Source organism: Cercospora kikuchii (genome assembly GCF_019650295.1).
Source record: "Cercospora kikuchii DNA, contig_00005, whole genome shotgun sequence".
Taxonomy (NCBI): Eukaryota; Fungi; Ascomycota; class Dothideomycetes; order Mycosphaerellales; family Mycosphaerellaceae; genus Cercospora; species Cercospora kikuchii.
The window spans coordinates 1333740-1353843 of NW_025408586.1; the positions used below are offsets into that span (position 1 = coordinate 1333740).

Consider the following 20104-nt stretch of genomic DNA (forward strand, 5'->3'; position numbering starts at 1 on the left):
CAGCTGGCCGGGTCGAAGCTGATCTGTTTTGGATACTCAAATCGCCCCAATCACTCGTCGTTCCAGTGTGGTGCTGATGTTTCAAATCTGAGCTTGAGCTCAAAGCTCGGAGTCCTGGATGCCATGGCTCCTCCCGTCATCTCATTAGATCATTCTGCCTTCGAGGCTTCTCATCCGGTCTCATGATGAAACCACAGCAGAATTTCCAGGTATGAAGTTTCCGAGAAACACGACCAGAACAGCACAGTAGCTAGGCAGTCCACAGCGTTAGCAGCATACAAATCTTCCAGTTCGACAATGTCTGTTCTCCAGGTGACTCCCTCCATTCAACCACAATCAGAGTGTGAGCAATGAACAGAGATACTCACGCAGCAGTCGCAGCAAACACTTCTGCCCGTCTCGCTCTGGTGGCAAGGCTGAGCGCCAAACTGAAGAAGAGTGTAAAGACCAAGATCACGACGATCTTGACAGTTCCGCTGTCTTGTTCTCGAAAGAGAACCACGACGGGTGCGAGGAGAAGTCCGACGGCGAGGAATGTCATGATCAGGCGGATGAAGACATCAATGCGTCGTTTGTCGTAGAGGAAAAGACTTTCGTCTGTGCTGGATGCGCGTTGTTCGGCGTTGGAGAAGAAGAACTGTTTGCAGTGTCAGATATGAGTGTTGGGGGGGGCATGAAGAAGAATAATGAGGCTAAGATGATAGTGCTTGTGGGATGGGGATTGGTTGTTACCTGTGTCACTCGTTTGCAGGGCAAAAGAGTCAGAATGTCTTCCACAAATCCATCGAACGACTTCGTCTCGTGCTGCTCGACCAGGGCTACGAAGTCCGAGTCATTCATGAAGACGTCTTGTTCTCGTTGCGCGATCGGAGCGTGCTTGTCGATGTGGTTGCACACTGAAGTGTAATTTCTTCTTGTAGCCTTTGGTAGTGAGGACATTTCTTTGACACGTCTTACGATACTATCTGTGATGAGTGTCAGAGATGAACTGCAGATTTGATGCATGAGTGGCCTGTTGAGATCTCGTCAAAATCTTTCTTACCATATTGCTCCAACTTCTCATCAATCTGCTGAATGAGCTCTTTCCTATATTCACCCGCGTCTCCTCGCGCAAACATCCTGTGATCAACTAACGCAGGGTCTTTGGACTCCTCGTCGCCTTCATCGCATAGCTGCAATTTGATCTCCAACTGGCGAAGTTCGGATTGTCGATACAGCATTACACGATTGTGGAGCCAGCCATATCGCCTCGTCATGAGGAAGTTCTCATCACAATTCATCCATGCTGCGAATCGAGGGAAACCCTTCGGGTAGTCTTCCAGTGATCGAGTATCGCGTTTCTCGTTGATGTGATTGGGTTTCCAGTGAGGTGGGATTTGATCGGAGAAGGTCGAGCTGAACTTCCGGAGAACATTGATGACGCTTGGCCTTCTTGTTGTCGCAGACTGTGACTCCAGGTCTACAGAGTCTGGAGGGGAGTGACTTGACGTTGTGTGCGTGCTTGTTACATCGTGCTCAGATGCAGTTCCGATCACTGCAGACGGCTCTTGTCCGTTCCCGAGCACTGTAGAAGTGGGCGATACTGAAGGTGACTCGCTCCGAGATTGAGGTTTAGGCATCTTGGGATAGCGTCAACTCCAATAATACTTCTTGGCACTAGCGTGTGTGGGTGAATTGTGCTGTTGTCAGAGAGCTTTGTTGGGCTCCAAATGCTGTTATCCAGCTTGCACGATTTGAGGCCTTCTGTTTGTCTTACTGCATGGTAGCACAAGAGAGGCAGTGCATTTCGGTTAGAGGGGTGGTGTCATGGGGCGGAAGCTGGTACATGCTGTGCAGCCACCTTCAGCCCTCGCCACAATGTGAGCTGAAGATAGATCATTTTCCTCGCCAATAAGGTGGGCGGCAGCTTTCCCCTCACTGCTCGTCAGATTATCATGCGGCAAACACAGTAAAGGCCGAGCTGAAAGTGAATAAAAGTTCGCATTCATATGCTTGTTCTAGTACTCTAGCTTGCCCTCCGCCACTCGTTGCTTCACATCCCTGGTGAGCTCTCGTTCCAGATCGTAAGTGTTGTCAGAATGAACATGTGTCACTTTCCAGCCTCTTTCTGTGCCACGGGCTGTTATAAGGCCGACTCGCTGGCCATTGCTGTACAACGGACGAGCCTAGTGATGTCAGCACATTCCTGAGAGCACAGGACATCGGCGTGACAGACCTTAGCCTTATTTTTCACCCCTTTCTGCACGGACCTTTTGTCGGGCGCCTTGTCCTTTTCGTTCTCGTCAGGCGATTCCCAGTCTGAGCTATCATCCTTGATGTCCTGCTCAGGTGGCGCCAGATGCGCAGACTCGTCCCTGTTAGCGTTGCACGCTTTTCGTGCTGACCGCGCTCACCTTCGTATCCGTGTTTGCAGACATGATCACCCGTCTGAAAGGAGCAAAAGGTGCGATGAAGAGTCGTTTTATCGTTGGCCGAGGTGTTATCGCATTCCTAAGCTGGAATATGCAGAGTAAGGTAGCTAGTTACAGGGTCCAAAGCACAAAATGCAGTGTACTGTCGCGCAATATAAGCAAGCTGAGTTGTTTGCGTCGCCACCTTCGATGATCTGTGTCTGACTCAGATCAAAGTTCCATTTGTCGTGGTAAGAGATGGTAAATTTGCCACGTTTGCGGCCTCGTAGCAAGCAGAGGCCGGCGGCTCACTGCCAATTAACTCATCCACATGAGGCTGAGGCCATGCGGTAACAGGGCCATGCACTTCTATCGATGGATTGCGCGAGTGGCTAGCTCCCACACCATTCTCTTGCGCCTCACTGATACCTTCATCGTCCGGATCTTGGGGATCTTTAAAAGATTCGTTCCAATTGTACAGTAATGGCGAATAGCTGGGAGCTGGCGGCGGCGTTTTCACGCCTATTCTGTCCCGGCCCTCAGCAATCCTCTTTTCCTCTAAGCGTTTGCGCAGCCTCTTGATTAGGGGCCGAATTTTCATCGCTTGCGTGACCCCTGTCATGAATCCCTCAATCTCGAGCCGAGGAGCGTGCATCTTTCTGAATGTCACCTCTTTGACATGCGGTAAGAACTGCAGTTCTCGCGCGAGATCGTTCATGGTCTTCAGCTTCGGCTTCGCGCGCATCCGCAATTCCAGGTGAACACAAGCGTCGCCCTGAGCTGACGGCTGCCAATCATCGCGAATGATGTCGCGACTGTCCTTCAGTGGCTGCATCCAGATCCTGCCCCAATCATGAATGCTTTGGTCGAAGAGGAAAGGCTTTCGGCTCGCATCTGCCTTGTGGTAAACATTGCGGTAGAGCTTGGACGTCGTAAATCCGGTCGGCTCGGGCGCCAGTTCTTCCAACGCCGTACACAAGATTTTGGTGAAGGACTTCGTCCCTGTGGGTGCATCGGCGTCTTGTCCTGGCCCGGTCGCAGTAATGATCTCGAATCTGCGCTTGCCGACCTCTGCTTGACCAAATGCGAGGGCGGCATGACAACAATCGGTGATGACCAAGATATCGGCGTCACATCGGTGCAAGTGGTGGGTGATGTCGTCGAATGGAACATGAACATGGCCGTCGTAGTTTTCCTTGGCTCTAGCGTACAGGCTGAGGCGGCCTTGGTCATCTCCAGCGCCATGACCTCCGTAATAAACGATGCCAAGAGAGTCGGAGCTATCAAAGCGGTGGGCAAATTCGGCAACTTTGGCGTTGACTCCAGTCACTGCTCTTTGTGTTGGAATGCGATAGTGCTCCACCTCAAAGGAGAATGTTTTCTGAAAGACCGTTGCAAGATCCTGAACTTCCTTCGCCCACACATTCATGTCATCGTCGTGCCAAGTGATGAGCAGAACTCCAACTTTATCGTAGATCGCGGAACCATTGCGGTAGCGGCCTTTGATGGTCTTCTCGAACGTCACGCGCAAGTCATCGTAATGTCGGTGATTCCTATCTGCACTTGTCTCCCGTCTGCGACGGGTTCTTGGGCTTTCGAGCACGTCAAGTTCCCGGATCACAGTCTCGGTATGTACCTGCTTGGTCGACGTCATTATCGCTGGCATGTCAGCTGCTGTGGCTACTGAGCGAGTGTTGAAAGCTTATGAGCGCTGCAGGTCGGGGCGACCTCTGCACTTGCATTTAATGCATCCTGAACACCACTCTGGGACAAGCGAGCGGCTGTGTCAATTCGCAAACTCAGCCTTGCTTGTGGTCGCACGAGGAGGAGTGTTGCAGGCAAGCTCACTCAGAGCTCGCTTGACAAGCGATCTCAGCTCAATGCGTGCTCTGTTCATGCTCTGTTGAGGAGCAAGCGCCGCTCTGTTCTGCTCTTTGCGTCTGTCCAGCTCTTCGCTTACGCTGATTCGCCCACCGACCATCTGCTCGATCTTGCTGTATGCTTCGGTAGATGTGGCGAGGGAATTTCCGCAGAATTCCCGCAGAAAGACGAGAACACGATTCTGCGGCCGTTCGATGTCGATGGCAAGCTGTGTCGAACTCAGCTGTGCGAGTTGGAGGGTTGTCAAGCTGTCCACGCGCAGCGGAAGCGGAAGGTATTCCTTAGTGAGAAGTGGATTGTGAGCCATCAAATATTGATTGGCAGATGCCCCATATCTGGGCGTTTTCCATGACAGTTCGCCGACACCCTTTCACTCTTCCTTCTTCCTCTTGTCACCGATGCTGCGAGACACTCATTTACGTCTTACCCGGAGCTGTCCTGCATTTTGTTCAATCCAGCAGGCAGGCAATCTCTGTCATATGTCTAGTACCAGAGACATTCGAGAGCGCCGCAGCTTACAACGTAGGAGGTACGGTGGTGTGATCTCTGGAGTCTGGACTTTCTCCAACTTTGACTTTTGGCTACTGTGAGGCGTCTGCACGTGGCTCTGGCATGACCATTCCGCATCCGGCTGGACTGTACCATGCTTATGCCTATTCGAGGGCTGTGGTTGAGCCAGATCTCCTTATAGCGTGTTCTGCTAAGAAACATGTAGGCAAGTCGACGCCTTTGCGGCGTCGCCGTAATCTGGAGGCTTCGATCACCCGGGGTGCCATGGGCGAGACCGCTACCGAGAACATGCAGACATGACAGTACATCTACGGCCTGTGTCCGTCGACAGCTGATAAAGGTTGCACCCAACTTTTCGCGTTGGTTCAGCACTCAAGATGTTCAAAGCACTCCTTCTCGCAACAGTCGCTGGCGTCGGAGCTGCCAATGGTCCTGCTCCCGCTTCGGAATTGATAGCCAGGAACAATTACCCGCCGTCATACCTTTGCTCAAATGTCAACAAGAAATGCTCCGGCAACAAGGCAAAAGCGTCAGTGACCGCATACTGCTCTTCGCTGCTGAAGGTTCCGAAGAGCACTACGACCAAGAAATCGACTGTGTATTGTACCACAACCAAAACCACAGTGGTTGCTACAATCACAAAGCCGGCGAGCGTTGTTACTAGTACTGTCTCTTGTGCAGCTCCGGCCACAACCCCACCCATTGACGATGAGCCCCCAGAGGGCGGCGACGAGACACCAGATCCGGAGGTCAAAATCAAGCGCGACGCCAATGCACCAAAAGGATATGGTCCGAATATTGTGCACAAGCCATCTTGCTTCTCCAGCTATACGAAATCTGCCCAGCTTACCTCGGCGTGCAAGTGTGCTTCGATCAAGCCTCGCACTACCACAGTGACATCGACTGTCAAGGTGACCAGAGAAGCGAAATCTACGGTCTCCGTACGTATGGGCGAATTGCAGACAGTCAGCTCCCTCGCTAACGTACTCCACAGGTAACTTCCACAGTCACAACAGATACCTCCACCATCTATGCTGTGCCTACCTTTGGCATCGTGAACGAGGACGACCAATACTTGCGGAAAGGTGCTGAAAAATCGACACGAAGCGGAGTAGCCTTCGGCGAACAAGACTCAGCAGTTCTTTTCGAGCTGAACGAGGCTGGTGTCCTGGTATCCGAGGAAGGCGAGGTGGCCGTCGAACTCTTTCGTGATGACGGCAACCCTGAAATCTACCTTCGAGCTCCTTCACCGACCGAGAAGGCTCTTACCTGCAGCATTTCCTACGAGGCTACTGATTTTACTTGTCCTCTCGTCTGCCAATATGAGATTTCTGCGGACCGAAATTTGGTAGTACCACCGAGCGAGTATAGTTTTGGAAGGCCACCTTGGTGGGTTGCTGAGCCCGATGAGGAGAAGGGTCTGACTGCCACGTTCAAGACGTACGCTGTTAGTCGCGGACAATGTGGGGATCGCGGGGGTCGCGGAGGCTTTGGATGTCGTGGAGGCTCGAGAATGAGGTCCAGGAGGACAATGAGGTGAACGAAAGGCTGATGTTGATAATGGCATGTTGCCGGACGAAGTCTAGATAACATTGTGAATGGTATGCAGCCGAACAAAGTTTATCTTACATCATGTTGTCTTCTAACATCTCAAACGTTTCATGACACCCGACCTGCAGGTTCCTCTTTTTCTCTCCATGAATACTCGTGTTCAATATCTCCCTGCCAAACGCCTCAGAAGAGTTCAATACCCGCCGAGTAGACAACACTTCCGCGCTGTCAAGGAATTTGTATCCCAGCAGTCGCCTATTTTGGCAATCAGAAATGCAAACTCGAAGCCACATGGATTGCATACCACATCGCTGACATGATATCGTTTCTCGCCGCCGAATCTTCAACGGACATCGCCGTTGTTGTCTTGTGTACCTTGAACCTGAGACGGTCAGCTGAGGTTGCAGACTCAGGCTGTTGTTGGGCTTGGACTTACACCAGGACAGCACGCAGTAGCGCACATGTCTGCATGCATATTGGACTCTGATATGTTGGCACATATCGAAAGACACTGGGCCCAGCGGAAAGCTTGTCGGCGGGTTTGCTGTAGCTGTCGAATGTAAAGTGTCACAGACAATTGTTGCAGAAGATCATCCAGCAACGTATGTCTTTGAAATGAAGTTATGCAACGTCGAGATCGAACTTTGCATCGGGGTAACTGACACCATAGCCGCTAACTTCTTTGTACAGCTGGGTACATCGGAGGTCAATCTCCTTAGAGTAGACATCGAGGCACTCACAGCGGGCCAGGCTAGGTCTTGAACATACTGATCGCGAAATGTGGATAGAAATCTGATCTCGCCAGTGCTGTTCCCACAGCCACCCACTCATTTCTTCACTTGGAAGATCTGGGCTGATGTAATGAATGAAGGAGTGTGGGCTCACTCGGGAGTCGGCTATCGAGCAAATCTGATTTTCGATTCTAGTTTGCAACACTCTTCAGCAGACCTGTAAGTTTCAAATGTATTGTATGTCTTGAGATGCATGGATGTTTGAGTAGGCATTGCTGCTTCGAGAGCTTGCTCGAAGATCATGTCACGGGCCGAAACGATGATCAATCACCCCATGGCTTCCTGAAGAGATCTGCTCGAGCGGTTCCGCCGTCCCGCAAGTGGGCTGGGCAGACATGGACTGAAACGTCCTGTTCGACTTCTTCACAAGCTAATCTACCTTTGGTAGAGAGGGCCGCCTGCTCCATCTTTGTTGATTGGCCCAGCGCCATCGGATGGCCATCTCAGATCTCGCCTCGCAGCTAGAGAGGATGCTTGCAGGCAGGATGCGTGCAGAGCTAGACCACGCAGGAGCACTGCCCAATTTGAGAGCTTCCGATGTGCGGAGGATGTACTATACGTGATGCCTGGCCTCTCATGAGTACTTTGGGCGAGGGGATAGAGTCTGTTGGGCCACCCGTCGCAGAGGCCAGAGTGGAGATTGAGGTCAGCCCTCTCGCGTAGTGGGATAGCGTAGGGTCATGGCCCCAGTTGCGAAAGCGTGCTTCCCAGGACCTGCCGTTTCATGGAAACCAAGTTGTGACCGGCTGTCGGTGCTGGAGTATTGTGCAGTTCGCTTGGTTTGAGACTCCTCTCTGGGAATGTGCAGAGGACATGGTGAATGTCTTGGTCGGGACGCGCGAAGTTTGTTTTCCCGGTGGACTACCTTTCGTCTCAAGCAGCGAAGGAGAGTGGTGTGGCATTGCCAGACGGCCCCTCCGGCGGCGAGGGGAAGATCCTTGGTCGGCGTGGCTGCCAAAGTGTCGGCGAGGTGCGGTCCGAACGTTGCAAGAGCGATCCGTTTCACGAAGCCTGATCCTGGCTCCGATCAAACGTTGGCCTTCACAAACTTCTTCTGCGACCATTCCACTTCACCCCACCGAAAGCTGCGCCAAATGCACTGCTGCCCTCCGGCCGACGACGACTCTGTTTGCGACAAAGACCTTGCATTCCCCGATCCCGACGGCTGCCAGAAAGGGAAATGCGTGGGGTTGGAGGGTACTGCGAAGGAAGGCGAGGAAACGACATGCGAATGGAGACTGCATTGTGCCATCCATAGCGGCGCCATTATCCGGAGGACCAGAGGCCTCAGCCCGAGCTTCCACGCAGGCTGGCGAACCTGTGATATTGCGGACTTGCCATCAGCAGTCCCCCTACCGAACGCCGTCCTACTCTCGAGTTCAGTTGAGCAGCAGCGATGGATCCCCCGTGCTGTCGAGGCTACGGCCGACTCCAGGAACACTGGGCCCAGAAACAAAGTCGGTCCAGCTTGCCAGAAGCACACGTAGGGTCAGCAAGCTACGGCTGGCACAGTCTTTGCCCTGATTGCAAGCCGGTGACAGCGCATCACATGGCTGTAGCCCCAGCCCTCTGCAATCCAATGGTCGCAAGGCCACCTCAAGTCCCGTGAGCAATATGCCCCCCGATTCTGGTGACCGCTGCGCTACCCTGCTGCACTTAGCCTCGTATGACAAGCTTGCTGCAGGGTGCCGTTGAGCGCAAGTCGTACACGATCCTTCAGGTCCAGTTCCGTGGTCCAGCGCAAGCGCATGGTCTCTGCCAGTTGCACGGGTCAGTGATGCTGCCATGATCACGCTCATGTGGACGAAAGGTTGGAGATGAGACGGAAGCGGTGATACCTCTCGATATTTGTCCACGAGCAATATGCCAGACCTGAGAGGTTTCTACCCGACCGAGCCTATCCCGCGTTTCGCTTCGTTACTGCGATCTCTTCGCCGATGCGCCGTCCTTCTTCTTGGTCGACGACGTCGACCCTTTCCTCTTCAGTGTGTAGAGCGGTGAAGGGCTTTCCCTGCAGTCTCCTGCTCGAACGTTAGCATTCATTTGCGGTGGGACAGACCAGGGCTTGCGGTCTTACCACACCTCTCGTTCAGACGATATTCGACTTCTACTACGTTCGCCGGGCAACGCTTGTGCGTCTCTTGGTACCTTGTGCCTTCGCGAATATCAGCGATGATGCGATGAAAACACACGAACGACTTACACCAATACCGCACCGTATAGCGCAGATGGTTGCAGGCGTACTGGACTTTTGTGTAGTCGCACATGGTTCTCTGGTCGAAAGGCAGGAAGATCGGTAGTCGCAATGCTGAGCTCGCCAGTGTGTGATTGAAAGGGATCCGAGAAGCGTGCTGAACGACTTGTGGCGACTCCAAGCTGGTGGTCTCGATTTTCAGCTAGCAAACTGGGGACTATTTGTCTTGCGGTGCCGTGTCTGCATCCATGTCGGCACTTCAGTGCACTACCGGATGATCGGACGACTGTCGGTCGGCTGCTTCTAGATGATACAGATCACACTGTTCTCATCCACATGAAACGGATTGTGCGCCGGTAACCACTGTTGTACTTATTAGACGACTTGTTGGGCAGGTTACGGCAGACTTCGGGCGAGAACATGAGGAGTGGGGTGTGGGCAGGTACACAAAGTCCACGCAAGATGGCTGAGGATGATGAACGAGACGCCGTCCCCACGAATGAGGTTGCAGGGGCCTGTCTGAAGCTTGCGATTCGTTCATGCCGGCACCACCGGCGGGTCATAGTAGTGCTACGGCACGGGGAAAAGGACTCGTAGTCTTGGAGACTGCGGACGACGGGCCTTGCCTGCCGTGAGCATAATCAATCGGCATATCCTCATGTGCACAGCGCAGCATCGCCATTCGATGTTGTCATGAATCGCAAGGGCTATATCAGTGCCGTCTTCGTGCCCAAGATAGGGCTGATGGCGCTGGCTGCCGTGGTTGCATGACCTGACGACTGAGTCTCCATGACTGTCGTGGTCGCCCGTATGGCTTGCCTCTCGGACCCACTGGCACGGGACGTCATCCGGGATCAGGTATAAGGATTTTATTCTGGATGATCTGATAGTATTCCTAGCGCCTTGACGCATCAGAACACTTGACCCAGGAGTCCGGTCACCAACCCATTGGGAAACTTGGCAGCAGTCCCGACTCCGCAAGTGCCACAGCCCGTGATGTCAAACTTTGCATTGGTCACATTGTCATGACATGGTCTCTTGTCAGGTCTTCAGGGTTCGGGGACGGGCGCTGCCTTTACGTTTCGTCTTCTGTCGTAACCAACGACATGAGAGCTCAAGACGAAGGTCGGAAGGGAACCGACGCCACAAAACCCTCGCACGGTCATGCGATCGACCCGGGTGGCATTCCGAAATAGTTCGATCTGCATAGCCACGGAGCGGTGAGACCTGCTTTGGAGATCCAGACCAGACAGCATTGATGAGATGGCGGGCTTGTTGCTACCATGCCAGTGACACCTGATCTCAGCACTACTCTTCATCCCATATCGGAAAGAGTCCTGGCGTCCTCATGAATCACGAGCGATTACCGAAACGTGCACAACGTGTCCACGCATACGGCATCGTGGTTGCACTACGCCAGGTGTACAGTTTGACAGCATTTTGAGATTCTTGCGATTCGGTCACTGCGTCTCCGGCGTAAGGGAGAGTAAGAAGCGAGTGATGCAGTTGCCATCGATCTAGGATTTCGTGGAACTGTCGCAGTTTCTTCATCATACTTACGGCGTACAGTGCATCTATGGCGCAGTTCAGCATATTGTATTGCACACTGTCTGGTTGCAGAGCTCTCACCAGATCTGAAGCAAATGCAGCGCGTCTCTGTGCTGGATCGGTTGCATGGCGTGTACATAAGCACATGCAGCTAGCAGAACGACGTCAAAGCGAACCGCGAAGGAACGAAATCGTAGGATCTCAGCCTCCAGCCTCTTACGGTCGAAATGCCACGTCAGTCACTCTACACGAGCGAGGCCGTTGGCTCAGAGCCCTATGGCGCACTGCGAGAGACCGTACGCGCTCTGGGTCGCGGTGAAAAGAAGGGGAAATGGCGTGTTCCACTCGTACTAGCAGGGTATCCAGCTTCTGCATCGAGAGTGGATCAGTCAAGGAAAAAAGGTACGATGCTGGTCTCCGACAGACCGCAACTACGCAGATGACAAGATGTTGCAACACCCGATTTTTGGCCTCGGTACCAAAATCTGCAAGATGCGGAAGTATCCGGGACTCATCGAGCACGAACTTGTTGAACACGATGATCAGAAAAGACCCGGTCGGTGGGACAGATAAGCAACGACACCGAAAGGAAAAACGGTCAACGAAGATGTCGATGTACCACGAGGCCCGAGCGTTGGTCAGGGTAGGAGCAGGCACCGTGGCACCGTCTTTGAATGTACACGCCGGCACGCGTCACACCAGACGATGCACGACATGTCTTTTGGACTATGCAAATTTGATATCAGAACTGGATACCGGGAGCGTTCCGCAAGGCTGTCAGAGGCTTTGGTGATGCAAATACATACTCTGTGGAATTTGAGCTTGCTTGCCAGGCTATGGGATAGTAATCGAGCACAAGGAATACCGCTGGACTTTCGTCTTGTGGCACGGGAATAGACATAATCGATCTATCACTTCGCTACGGGACTGTACTTAGCTCATGCACTGGGGCTGGCTGCCTGGCCGAACACGAAAAACCGCACTGATGACAAAAGCCCAAGACGGAACGAGCACGGGAAAATAAGAAGGCGTATCACTTTTCGGTCGGCAAGTTCGGTCTCGACATCTCGAAAGGCGCCCCAGCGGAGACAAGCTGCCATCTTCTACTACCGGACTGAAAGTGTGACACCTGCACGGCAAAGGTGGATACTCTATCATTCAGGTCGGCGACCTCGGTCTCCTCAATATCTATGAGTTCTAACGCAACAAACACAACTTGGTATCTTTCACTAACAAAAGGAACTCTAGTCTCTCAATCAAACTCGCCACCAGCCTCGTCGGGATCCAACCACCCTCTACACATCTGGACTGCGCGACTCCACTTCTCATACATCTTCTTCGACACTTCAGGCGTGCAATCTGGGTTGAATATGACCCGATCTTTCTGGTTGATGGCCTTGAGCTCCTCAAACTCTTTCCAGATGTCGACAGCAAATCCTGCGGCGATGGCGGCACCAAGAGCGGTAGTCTCACGCATTGCAGGGCGGTCGACCGAGATGCCGCTGATGTTTGCTTGCGCCTGCATGCACAAGTTAGAGTTGGACATGCCTCCGTCTACAGCAAGGCTGGTAAGTTTGTGCCCACTGTCCTTCTCCATGGCATCCAAGATTGCTCGGGTCTGGAAACAGGTTGCTTCGAGAGTTGCTCGGGCAATGTGGCCTCGCTGAGTATGCTGCGTAATGCCGAAGATTGTTCCCTTTGCATCGTCGATCCAGTATGGTGCGAAGAGACCAGAGAAAGCGGTGACGAAAACACAGCCTCCGTTGTCCTCGACGGTGGCTGCAAGGTCTGAGATCTTGTGAGAATGGGTGATGAAGCCCATGTTGTTCATCAGGAATTTGACACCTGAACCAGCCACGGCCACCGAGCCCTCGAGCGCGTACACGGGCTTCCAGTGTCTCCCGAAATCGTACGCGATCGTGGCTAAGAGGCCATGAGTCGAAACGACAGGCTTCTCTCCGACGTTGTACAGAAGGAAACAACCAGTGCCGTACGTGTTCTTCGCAGATCCAGGAGTGAAACCCTGTTGCCCAACGAGAGCAGCAGATTGATCTCCCAGGCAGCCTGCAATCTTCATACCAGCCAAAGGACCAGACGCGATACTGCCATATGCGTCGGCGTCAGAAGAAGGCACAATGCGCGGTAGGTGCAACTTGTCAATGTCGATGTCGAAGAACTCCAGAAGCTTTGGGTCGTACTTCACAGTGTGAAGGTTCATGAACATTGTTCGTGATGCGTTTGTAGAATCCGTGACGTAAAAGTCCATGTTTTTGCCGTTGAGATTGTAAAGCAGCCAGGTATCGACAGTGCCAAAAGCCAGTCGACCATTGTCGTATGCTTCTCGCACCTTCGGCACATGCCGCAGCATCCACACCAACTTCACTGCAGATGGGTAGGTTGACAATGGCATACCCGTTAACTCCGAGAAGTTCATTCCGAGCTCTTCTTCCTTCTTCTGCAGTTCTCGAACCAGACCTTTGGTTCTCGTGTCCGGCCAGGCAATTGCATTGTGAAGCGCTTCGCCAGTCTCGCTGTCCCATACAAGAGTGGTCTCTCTCTGGTTGGTGATACCGATCGCTCGAATGTCGCTAATTTCATGGCCGAGATCCTGGAAAGTCGCCGCGGCTCTTTTGATGCAGTTCTCCGCGCTGGCTACGAGTTCTTGCGGATCATGTTCGTGCCAACCTGATTGCGGATAATGTTGTGTGAATTCGTGCTGATGACTGGCGACTGGTTGACCTGTTCCATCGAAGATGATGAATCTTGTGCTTGTCGTTCCTTGATCAATTGCGCCAATGAAGAATTGCGCGAGAACGTTTTCTTTACTTGTCGTGAAGCGAGGCATTCCAGGGCGTTGCGCTTTGGGTTGTGCTTGTGCATGCTCGTCTTTTTCCGCTCGTGTGGTTCCTCTGTCGGCTGCCGTCATGACATTCCGTGTGGCATCTGGAGTATGCGACGGGAGGGCTTGCGCCGCATCTTCTGGAGCTGTCATATTTCCGGATGTTTGCGATGCTGAATTAAGAGTGGTATGTGCGCTGTAGACAAAATGCGCCAAGTATGTGATTAGGTGTGCAAGGAAACAGGAAAAGTGGTCACTGTCAGACGAGATCTGTCGCTTTGGAGAGCAAAGGGAAAGAACACAAAAGTGAGAGGGCAGCAGTTACCTGTCAGCAGTTTTGAGGCATTGAGCAAGAGGGTCTCCAAGGTTCCATCAAGACCCAGTGAGGAAACCCGTCATAAGCGGCCCCCAAGACGACGACGCGCGTGACTGTCAGGATGGAGAGAAAGTGCAAGAATATCGGGTCCGGACTGCGTTGATGTAAAGATTGCAATGCAGAAGATCCACTCTCTCCACTTTCAACTCCATATAGCGCGGTGGAGCATTTTCCGATTGACGTGGAGAGCAAACCGGGTCGCCACCGAGGCCTCGTTCTTCTGTTGTGAAGATGTGTCTGCTGACCCCCAATTTTGATGAGATGGGCACCAAAAGCTGGTCTGCTTCGAGCCACGCCATCGTTCGAGTGCCGTGGTATGTTCGGCAGAATGCTAGGCCACGACAGCAAATCTCCCAAGGCAATAGTGTAAGCGTCGTCGGTGCCCGACTGAGCCTCCACTATCCGATTGCTTGGGCTTGGACTTGCATGTGAGACACGTTCTAGGTCGTAGCTTTAATTTGGAGGCTCGTTCTTCGCGTGGTCGCAATTGAAAAGCATCGCATCCAGGGAATCTTCAGGGGAGACGCGCTGTGCGTGCACGTTCAAAGATGTAGACGCGTGTTGTTGAGGCAGAATGGCAGTGATGTAATATGAAGGTTGTGAGCCAAGAGGAGGGGCAGTCTCCAAAAATAGGAACAGCCTGAGTGAGCTCGGTGTGGGTAGTCATATACCGTTTGTTTCTCCGCCACGCCATCTCAAGGCACTTTGGTTAGTACAATCATGACCCAAATCACCTCTTCAATTGCTGACTTCCCTACGGGCGGAGTGGTTAAGTAAGTTGACTTGCATTGTCAAATGTCTGTTCATTATTCTAATGAACTTCTAGCGCGCTGGCCTGCTATTGGAACTATACGACCCAGTCGTATTCAACTGTCTAGCCAGTTCCTTCGGGAGCGTGGTAAGTTGTCGCTGCATGACATGCTCAACCAAAGTAGCCTCTAATTCGTCCAATAGTGTTCGAATCACACAGGGTATGTCCTGCCATCAATGCACCACAACTTGTATAGTTTCTAACTGTAGAAAAGTGTCGTCGAGCATAAAGCTACCATCTTTTTTGCTCTTTGGGCAGATGTTTTGTCACATTATCTATTTTTGCCCTTTCTTTCATCATTTTGCCTGACATTTTCCTCCCTTCGCGTCGCCATAGGTCATTCGGCTTGAGAGCGCATAGCATAGACTCAAACGAGGCATGCAGAATATTATTATTTCCTGTAGTCTATACACGTCTGTCGATATCAGTCACTAATCTCATACTTCCCTCTCATCCTTATTCTCGCACCAAACTTCCAAAACAACCAAGGAATGGGCGCCATGACCGCTGTGAAGCCCGCCAGCAATGTCGTGGCCCAGCCTACTCCAAGCGCTTCAAACATAGGCAGAGAAAACAACGGAAAGGCTGCACTTAGTGTGTACCTGCTGAGCATGGCCGCACCAGCAGCAGAAGCTCCGTAAAGTGGACCATACGCATCAATCATGAATAAGTTCGAAGGAGCGTAGATAACAACAGAAGCCATCATTGCCAGTCCTTGGAATATAATAGGACATGCCCAGTGGACACGAAGCTCAGCTGTCCACGCAAAGAGGACGAGAAAGGCTGGGAGAAGGGGCGCTGCGATGATAGCTGGGTACAGTCGGTGTTCTGGAGGAAAACGCTCGGCTGTACCATGTGCCGCAAGGTGAGCTTTGAGTCGAGGTTGGTAGATGTAGTGGTCGAGCAGAATCTGCGGGGCTGGAGCAAGTAGTGTGCCCATAATGAGGCCTAGGAACGAGAGACTCTGTCCGGTTGTGCCAAAGCCGTAGTAGTGTTCGTATACCCAAGGCGATGCAGTGACGAAGCTGTAGAGCAATCCGAAGAGAAAGCCGCTGTACATGCAGACCAGAGTCACAATAGTTTCTGTGAAGAGCATATGTGCCGGACGCAGGAAGAGAACTGTGATGAAGTACTGCGTCCATTGCCATACCGTCCTCTGTATCACGTCGGGTCCTTCGATGTTGTATTTCTTCGCGCGTTGCTGGAGAATGGTCTTCTTGTATGTTTCCTTAGTGAAGAGGACCGGAATGTAGAAAGCTATGATGAAAAAGATGGTCGTCCACTGCGTCCATCTCCATCCTTTGCCCTGCACAACAAATCCGCCGATGAGGGGACCAAGTACAGCACCAAATGTCGGGATCGCGTAGTAGAAGGACATGACAACGGAACGGTATTTGCCAGCGGTGTAGTCGCAGATCGTAGCAGATGCATTTCCAATAGCGGGCGCAGCCACCGCTCCGGCAAAGAATCGACATATATTCAGTCCAATGACACTGTTCGAGAATCCAGATCCGAGAATGAACAGCGCAAACATTGGCGTTGTGACCAGCACCACGACTCTACGACCTGCTGTCTCGCTGAGCGGCGACCCGATCAAAGGCCCAAATGCCATTCCGACATTGTACAGAGACAGTGGCAATATGGATATTTCTTCCGTCGTGTTGAACTCTGCTTTGACGTCTTCCCTGCCTGCCGCGTACAATGACGCAGCGAGAGTGCTGACAAAGGCCAGGCCAGTGTATGCTACCGTGGAGAAGATCTTTCGTGCTGCGGAGAAGTTTCTTGGGTTGTCATGGTCGTTGGGCCCTGTCCAATCCTTGGCATGCTGGTAGGGTGAGCTCGGCGAAGTGACCGAAATCTCCATCTTCTTGATGTTCCGTGGTCTGGTATGGTCAGCAAGCCATGGCAAACGAGAGTATCACACGCGACTTCTATAGCATATCAAACAGTCACGGGTGGTAAAGCAAGTACAAAGCCGAGTTCGGAGGAGCGTTTTCGAGGCAGTCTCAGGGCGTGGGAGGAATTCCTTCGCGCGACCTTGACACGGAAGCCGGCATCGTGCGTCTCGGCATTCATCGTTCACCTCAGCTGTCTTCTCTGCCTCTCTGGCATTCATGGCCTTCACTCTTGGCAGTATAGACCATTGTGTACAGGCGTTGACGCGATGAGTGAGAGTCGAGAAACTGACAGTGGATTTGGCGCTCACCAGATCGTGTGTCAGATTCTCAAAAGTCGTGAGACGTTTCGGCCAAGCATTAAGAGTCGCACTTCACGTGTCTACGCGTCTCCTTGTACACAATCACAAGCACGCTCAACAGACCCCAAACATGTCTGGTCGCAGCGTCTTGACGTACTATGGAGACCGAGGTGCGCTATACATCATAGCGATCAAGCTCGTCGTCCAGACTCCATACCAAAATTTGGTCCCGCTTCGAGAGCTTTGCTTGAGCCATTGATGCTATGGCCAAATCATCTGGCTTCATGCTGACTGGCTGGGTACCAATTATTCCCCTAGCTCTCGACCTCATCAGTCCAGGCTCTTGATGCGTCACTCGCGGTCTCGTCCAAGTGGAAGAAAACTGATGACATCCGGCTACACGATGATGTCAATGGACACTACTACGAACGCGAGATCTAGGCCAAATGTAGAGCTTCCAAATGGCATCAAGACCTAGGCGAGAGGTCATAGAATTTGAATTCTGCTCAATATCGTTTGGCATGACTGCTGATTGACACTTGTCGGCCCTTTTCTCCCACCAATGCAACAGACCTCGCAGATCTAGCAAGAACTAACGACAAACAACATGCCAGCCGACCGAGACTTCGAAGAAGGCCATGGCAGCGTCGACAAGAGCAACTATGACTTCCGCTACAACTCAATCGCGACCTCAGGCTCCGGCTACAGCAAAGAGCACCACTCCCAAGTGGAATATGCCCAGCAAGGTGGGCCACATATAGCGATTGGTATATTGGACAACTTGACCTTTAGCACGCAGTCGGCTGAATACAATGTTAGCTGCTGCTCCACATCCGCACCGCGACCAACACGACGCAGAAGCTGCTGCTCTACACCAGAAACTGGGCTTGAGAGCCGATGAGCACATTCAGATCATCGACTGGAATGGACCAGATGATCCTGAGAATCCGTCAGTCCAATATCAACCCATCATCAAGCAGAATATCAGGAATGCTAAACTTGTACAGGTTCAATTGGTCAAACACATACAAATGGACAGCGACGTTGACCACGTGTTTCATGTAAAAGCTCCTGCTCATACGCACAAAGTTAGCCAAATTGACCGCATTACAGCTCCATCCTGACTGGAATCCCAGCTGGAGCGTACGGCGCCGCAAGCAATCAGATGTCCGAGGCCTGGCACATTGATCAAAGTGGCTTTCCATATCTATCTTTCGCACTCACAACCTGGAATGTAGGCGCAGCTTTCTTCCCACTTCTTTTCGTCCCATTGACAGAGAGCACGGGTCGCATGCCGGGCTACTTCGTATGTACATAGAGCCCCATCCATTTTACATCTTTCTCAACGCGCTGACACCATCTTGCCAGGCTGCCTACATCCTCTTCATCATCTGGCTCATTCCCTCCGCCCTCTCCCCCAACTTCGCCACCATCCTCATAACCCGCTTCTTCGGCGGCGGAGCCTCCAGCGTAGCAATCACCATCGTCGCAGGCACGATCACCGACATCTGGAAAGGCGACCGAGCCCGCAGCACCCCAATGGCCGTCTTCGGCATGACCTCCGTCGTAGGAATCGCCCTAGGCCCTTTTGTTGGCGGCGCAATTCAATCCTCATCAACCCTCTCCTGGCGCTGGATCTACTACATCCAGATCATCTACTGCGTAGCCTTCCTGCCCGCCTTCTATCTCATCCTCTCCGAAACCCGCGGCGACGTTATCCTCGCGACCCGAGCAAAAAAGCTCCGTAAACAAGGCCATCGAACCGCTTACGCTCGCTCCGAACTCAACAAACCCAGTCTCGCCACCGCTCTCAAAATCTCTTTCCTCCGTCCTACAAAGATGCTCTGCACGGAGCCTGTGGTCATCATGTTTACCCTCTGGGTCAGCTTCGCCTGGGGCCTTCTCTTCCTTTTCCAATCCAGCGTCCCACTCGTAATGTCAGCAATCTACCCGCACTTCACCACTTTCCAACTCACATTAATCCAACTCGCCGTTTCCGCTGGAGCAATCATCGCTTGGCTTTTAAATCCCTTTCAAGATTGTCTCTATTTCTCCTCCGCGGGGAGGAATACCGAACGACCAGGGAAACCTATCCCGGAAGCAAGATTGTACACTTCAGTTCCTGGATCCCTCATTTTCGGCGCAGCGATGATCTGGTTTGGAGTTAGCAATCATCCTGATATATCTTTTTGGGTCCCGACGATTGCCCTCGGAGCGTTTGGGATAGGAGTTTATTCCATCTATCTCGCTGTAACAAACTACCTTGCCGACGCGTATGAGAAATACGCTGCATCGGCCCTCTCAGCCGCCGGTCTAGGACGAAATGCCCTGGGAGCTTTCTTGCCGTTGGCGACGCCGGCCATGTATAACAATCTGGGGTTCGTGACGGCTTCTTGCTTGTTAGGTGGATTGGCGATTGCTTTAACATTGGCGCCGCTAGCACTTCTGTGGAAGGGAGAGGCGATTAGGGCGAGAAGTCCGTTCATGTTGGATGCGACGTTGGATGAAGGGGAGGCGGAGGAGAGGAGAGAGTCGATCGCTAGGAGATGGAGTGAGCATCATGGAGGTGCGAGTATGGGTGAGAGGAAGAAGAGCTCGATTTTACCGGATTCAAGGGTTGGGACGCAGAATTTTAGGGGGGTGTGAGTTTGTCCCAGGTGAAGTAGGACGTATGTCTGAGTGAGTGAGTGTGGTCGTGGGATATGTACATCACCCTAGTTCGGTCTGCGGGCGTTTGGGTATTTGATCAACGGACGAGGTACAAGATCAGGAGAAATTAGTTTATACAGACAGTTCTCAAAATCGTGTGCTTCATCCTCACGACATGTCTGGAATTGCAGAACACAAGACGCGTTGATGAAGCGGCCCAGTGCATGAAGGAGTGACGAATTTGATTCGTTGCTGCGATATGCTAATGCGAGCAACCAAGCTCGTCGACAAAGCTCGCTACAAAAGGGGGTATCTTCAATCAAAAGAGTTTGCCTCATTTGCCCGCCCAAGACAAACGATCGTATAT

At 52.3% G+C, this 20104-nt stretch overlaps 7 protein-coding genes across 8 annotated transcripts; 2 read left to right on the plus strand and 5 right to left on the minus strand.

Annotated features, from left to right (window-relative positions):
* Nucleotides 1-180: 180 nt before the first annotated feature.
* Nucleotides 181-1619, minus strand: CKM354_000830300 (uncharacterized protein; the record flags this gene model as incomplete). 2 transcript variants are annotated; one of them, XM_044803672.1, is made up of 4 exons in its annotated part: nucleotides 181-250; nucleotides 369-637; nucleotides 733-965; nucleotides 1043-1619. In XM_044803672.1, 4 exons carry the CDS (start codon nucleotides 1617-1619, stop codon nucleotides 181-183), a joined length of 1149 nt encoding a protein of 382 aa, XP_044659607.1. The 2 variants fall into 2 exon arrangements, with proteins under 2 accessions (XP_044659607.1, XP_044659608.1); XM_044803673.1 differs by lacking the exon at nucleotides 181-250 and having other exon boundaries at nucleotides 365-637.
* A 378-nt stretch (nucleotides 1620-1997) lies between these two features.
* Nucleotides 1998-2417, minus strand: CKM354_000830400 (uncharacterized protein; the record flags this gene model as incomplete). Its single annotated transcript, XM_044803674.1, has 3 exons — nucleotides 1998-2165; nucleotides 2234-2347; nucleotides 2394-2417. The coding sequence occupies 3 exons, from the start codon at nucleotides 2415-2417 to the stop codon at nucleotides 1998-2000; spliced, it is 306 nt and encodes a 101-aa protein (XP_044659609.1).
* A 199-nt stretch (nucleotides 2418-2616) lies between these two features.
* Nucleotides 2617-4056, minus strand: CKM354_000830500 (uncharacterized protein; the record flags this gene model as incomplete). The annotated part of the gene is made up of 1 exon (XM_044803675.1): nucleotides 2617-4056. One exon carries the CDS (start codon nucleotides 4054-4056, stop codon nucleotides 2617-2619), a length of 1440 nt encoding a protein of 479 aa, XP_044659610.1.
* Nucleotides 4057-5158: 1102 nt separating this feature from the next.
* CKM354_000830600 (uncharacterized protein) lies at nucleotides 5159-6321 on the plus strand (the record flags this gene model as incomplete). The annotated part of the gene is made up of 2 exons (XM_044803676.1): nucleotides 5159-5722; nucleotides 5776-6321. 2 exons carry the CDS (start codon nucleotides 5159-5161, stop codon nucleotides 6319-6321), a joined length of 1110 nt encoding a protein of 369 aa, XP_044659611.1.
* Nucleotides 6322-12117: 5796 nt separating this feature from the next.
* CKM354_000830700 (uncharacterized protein) lies at nucleotides 12118-13857 on the minus strand (the record flags this gene model as incomplete). The annotated part of the gene is made up of 1 exon (XM_044803677.1): nucleotides 12118-13857. One exon carries the CDS (start codon nucleotides 13855-13857, stop codon nucleotides 12118-12120), a length of 1740 nt encoding a protein of 579 aa, XP_044659612.1.
* A 1458-nt stretch (nucleotides 13858-15315) lies between these two features.
* Nucleotides 15316-16755, minus strand: CKM354_000830800 (uncharacterized protein; the record flags this gene model as incomplete). Its single annotated transcript, XM_044803678.1, has 1 exon — nucleotides 15316-16755. One exon carries the CDS (start codon nucleotides 16753-16755, stop codon nucleotides 15316-15318), a length of 1440 nt encoding a protein of 479 aa, XP_044659613.1.
* A 940-nt stretch (nucleotides 16756-17695) lies between these two features.
* CKM354_000830900 (uncharacterized protein) lies at nucleotides 17696-19734 on the plus strand (the record flags this gene model as incomplete). The annotated part of the gene is made up of 5 exons (XM_044803679.1): nucleotides 17696-17855; nucleotides 17908-18037; nucleotides 18096-18149; nucleotides 18202-18394; nucleotides 18457-19734. The coding sequence occupies 5 exons, from the start codon at nucleotides 17696-17698 to the stop codon at nucleotides 19732-19734; spliced, it is 1815 nt and encodes a 604-aa protein (XP_044659614.1).
* Between the last annotated feature and the right edge of the window lie 370 nt (nucleotides 19735-20104).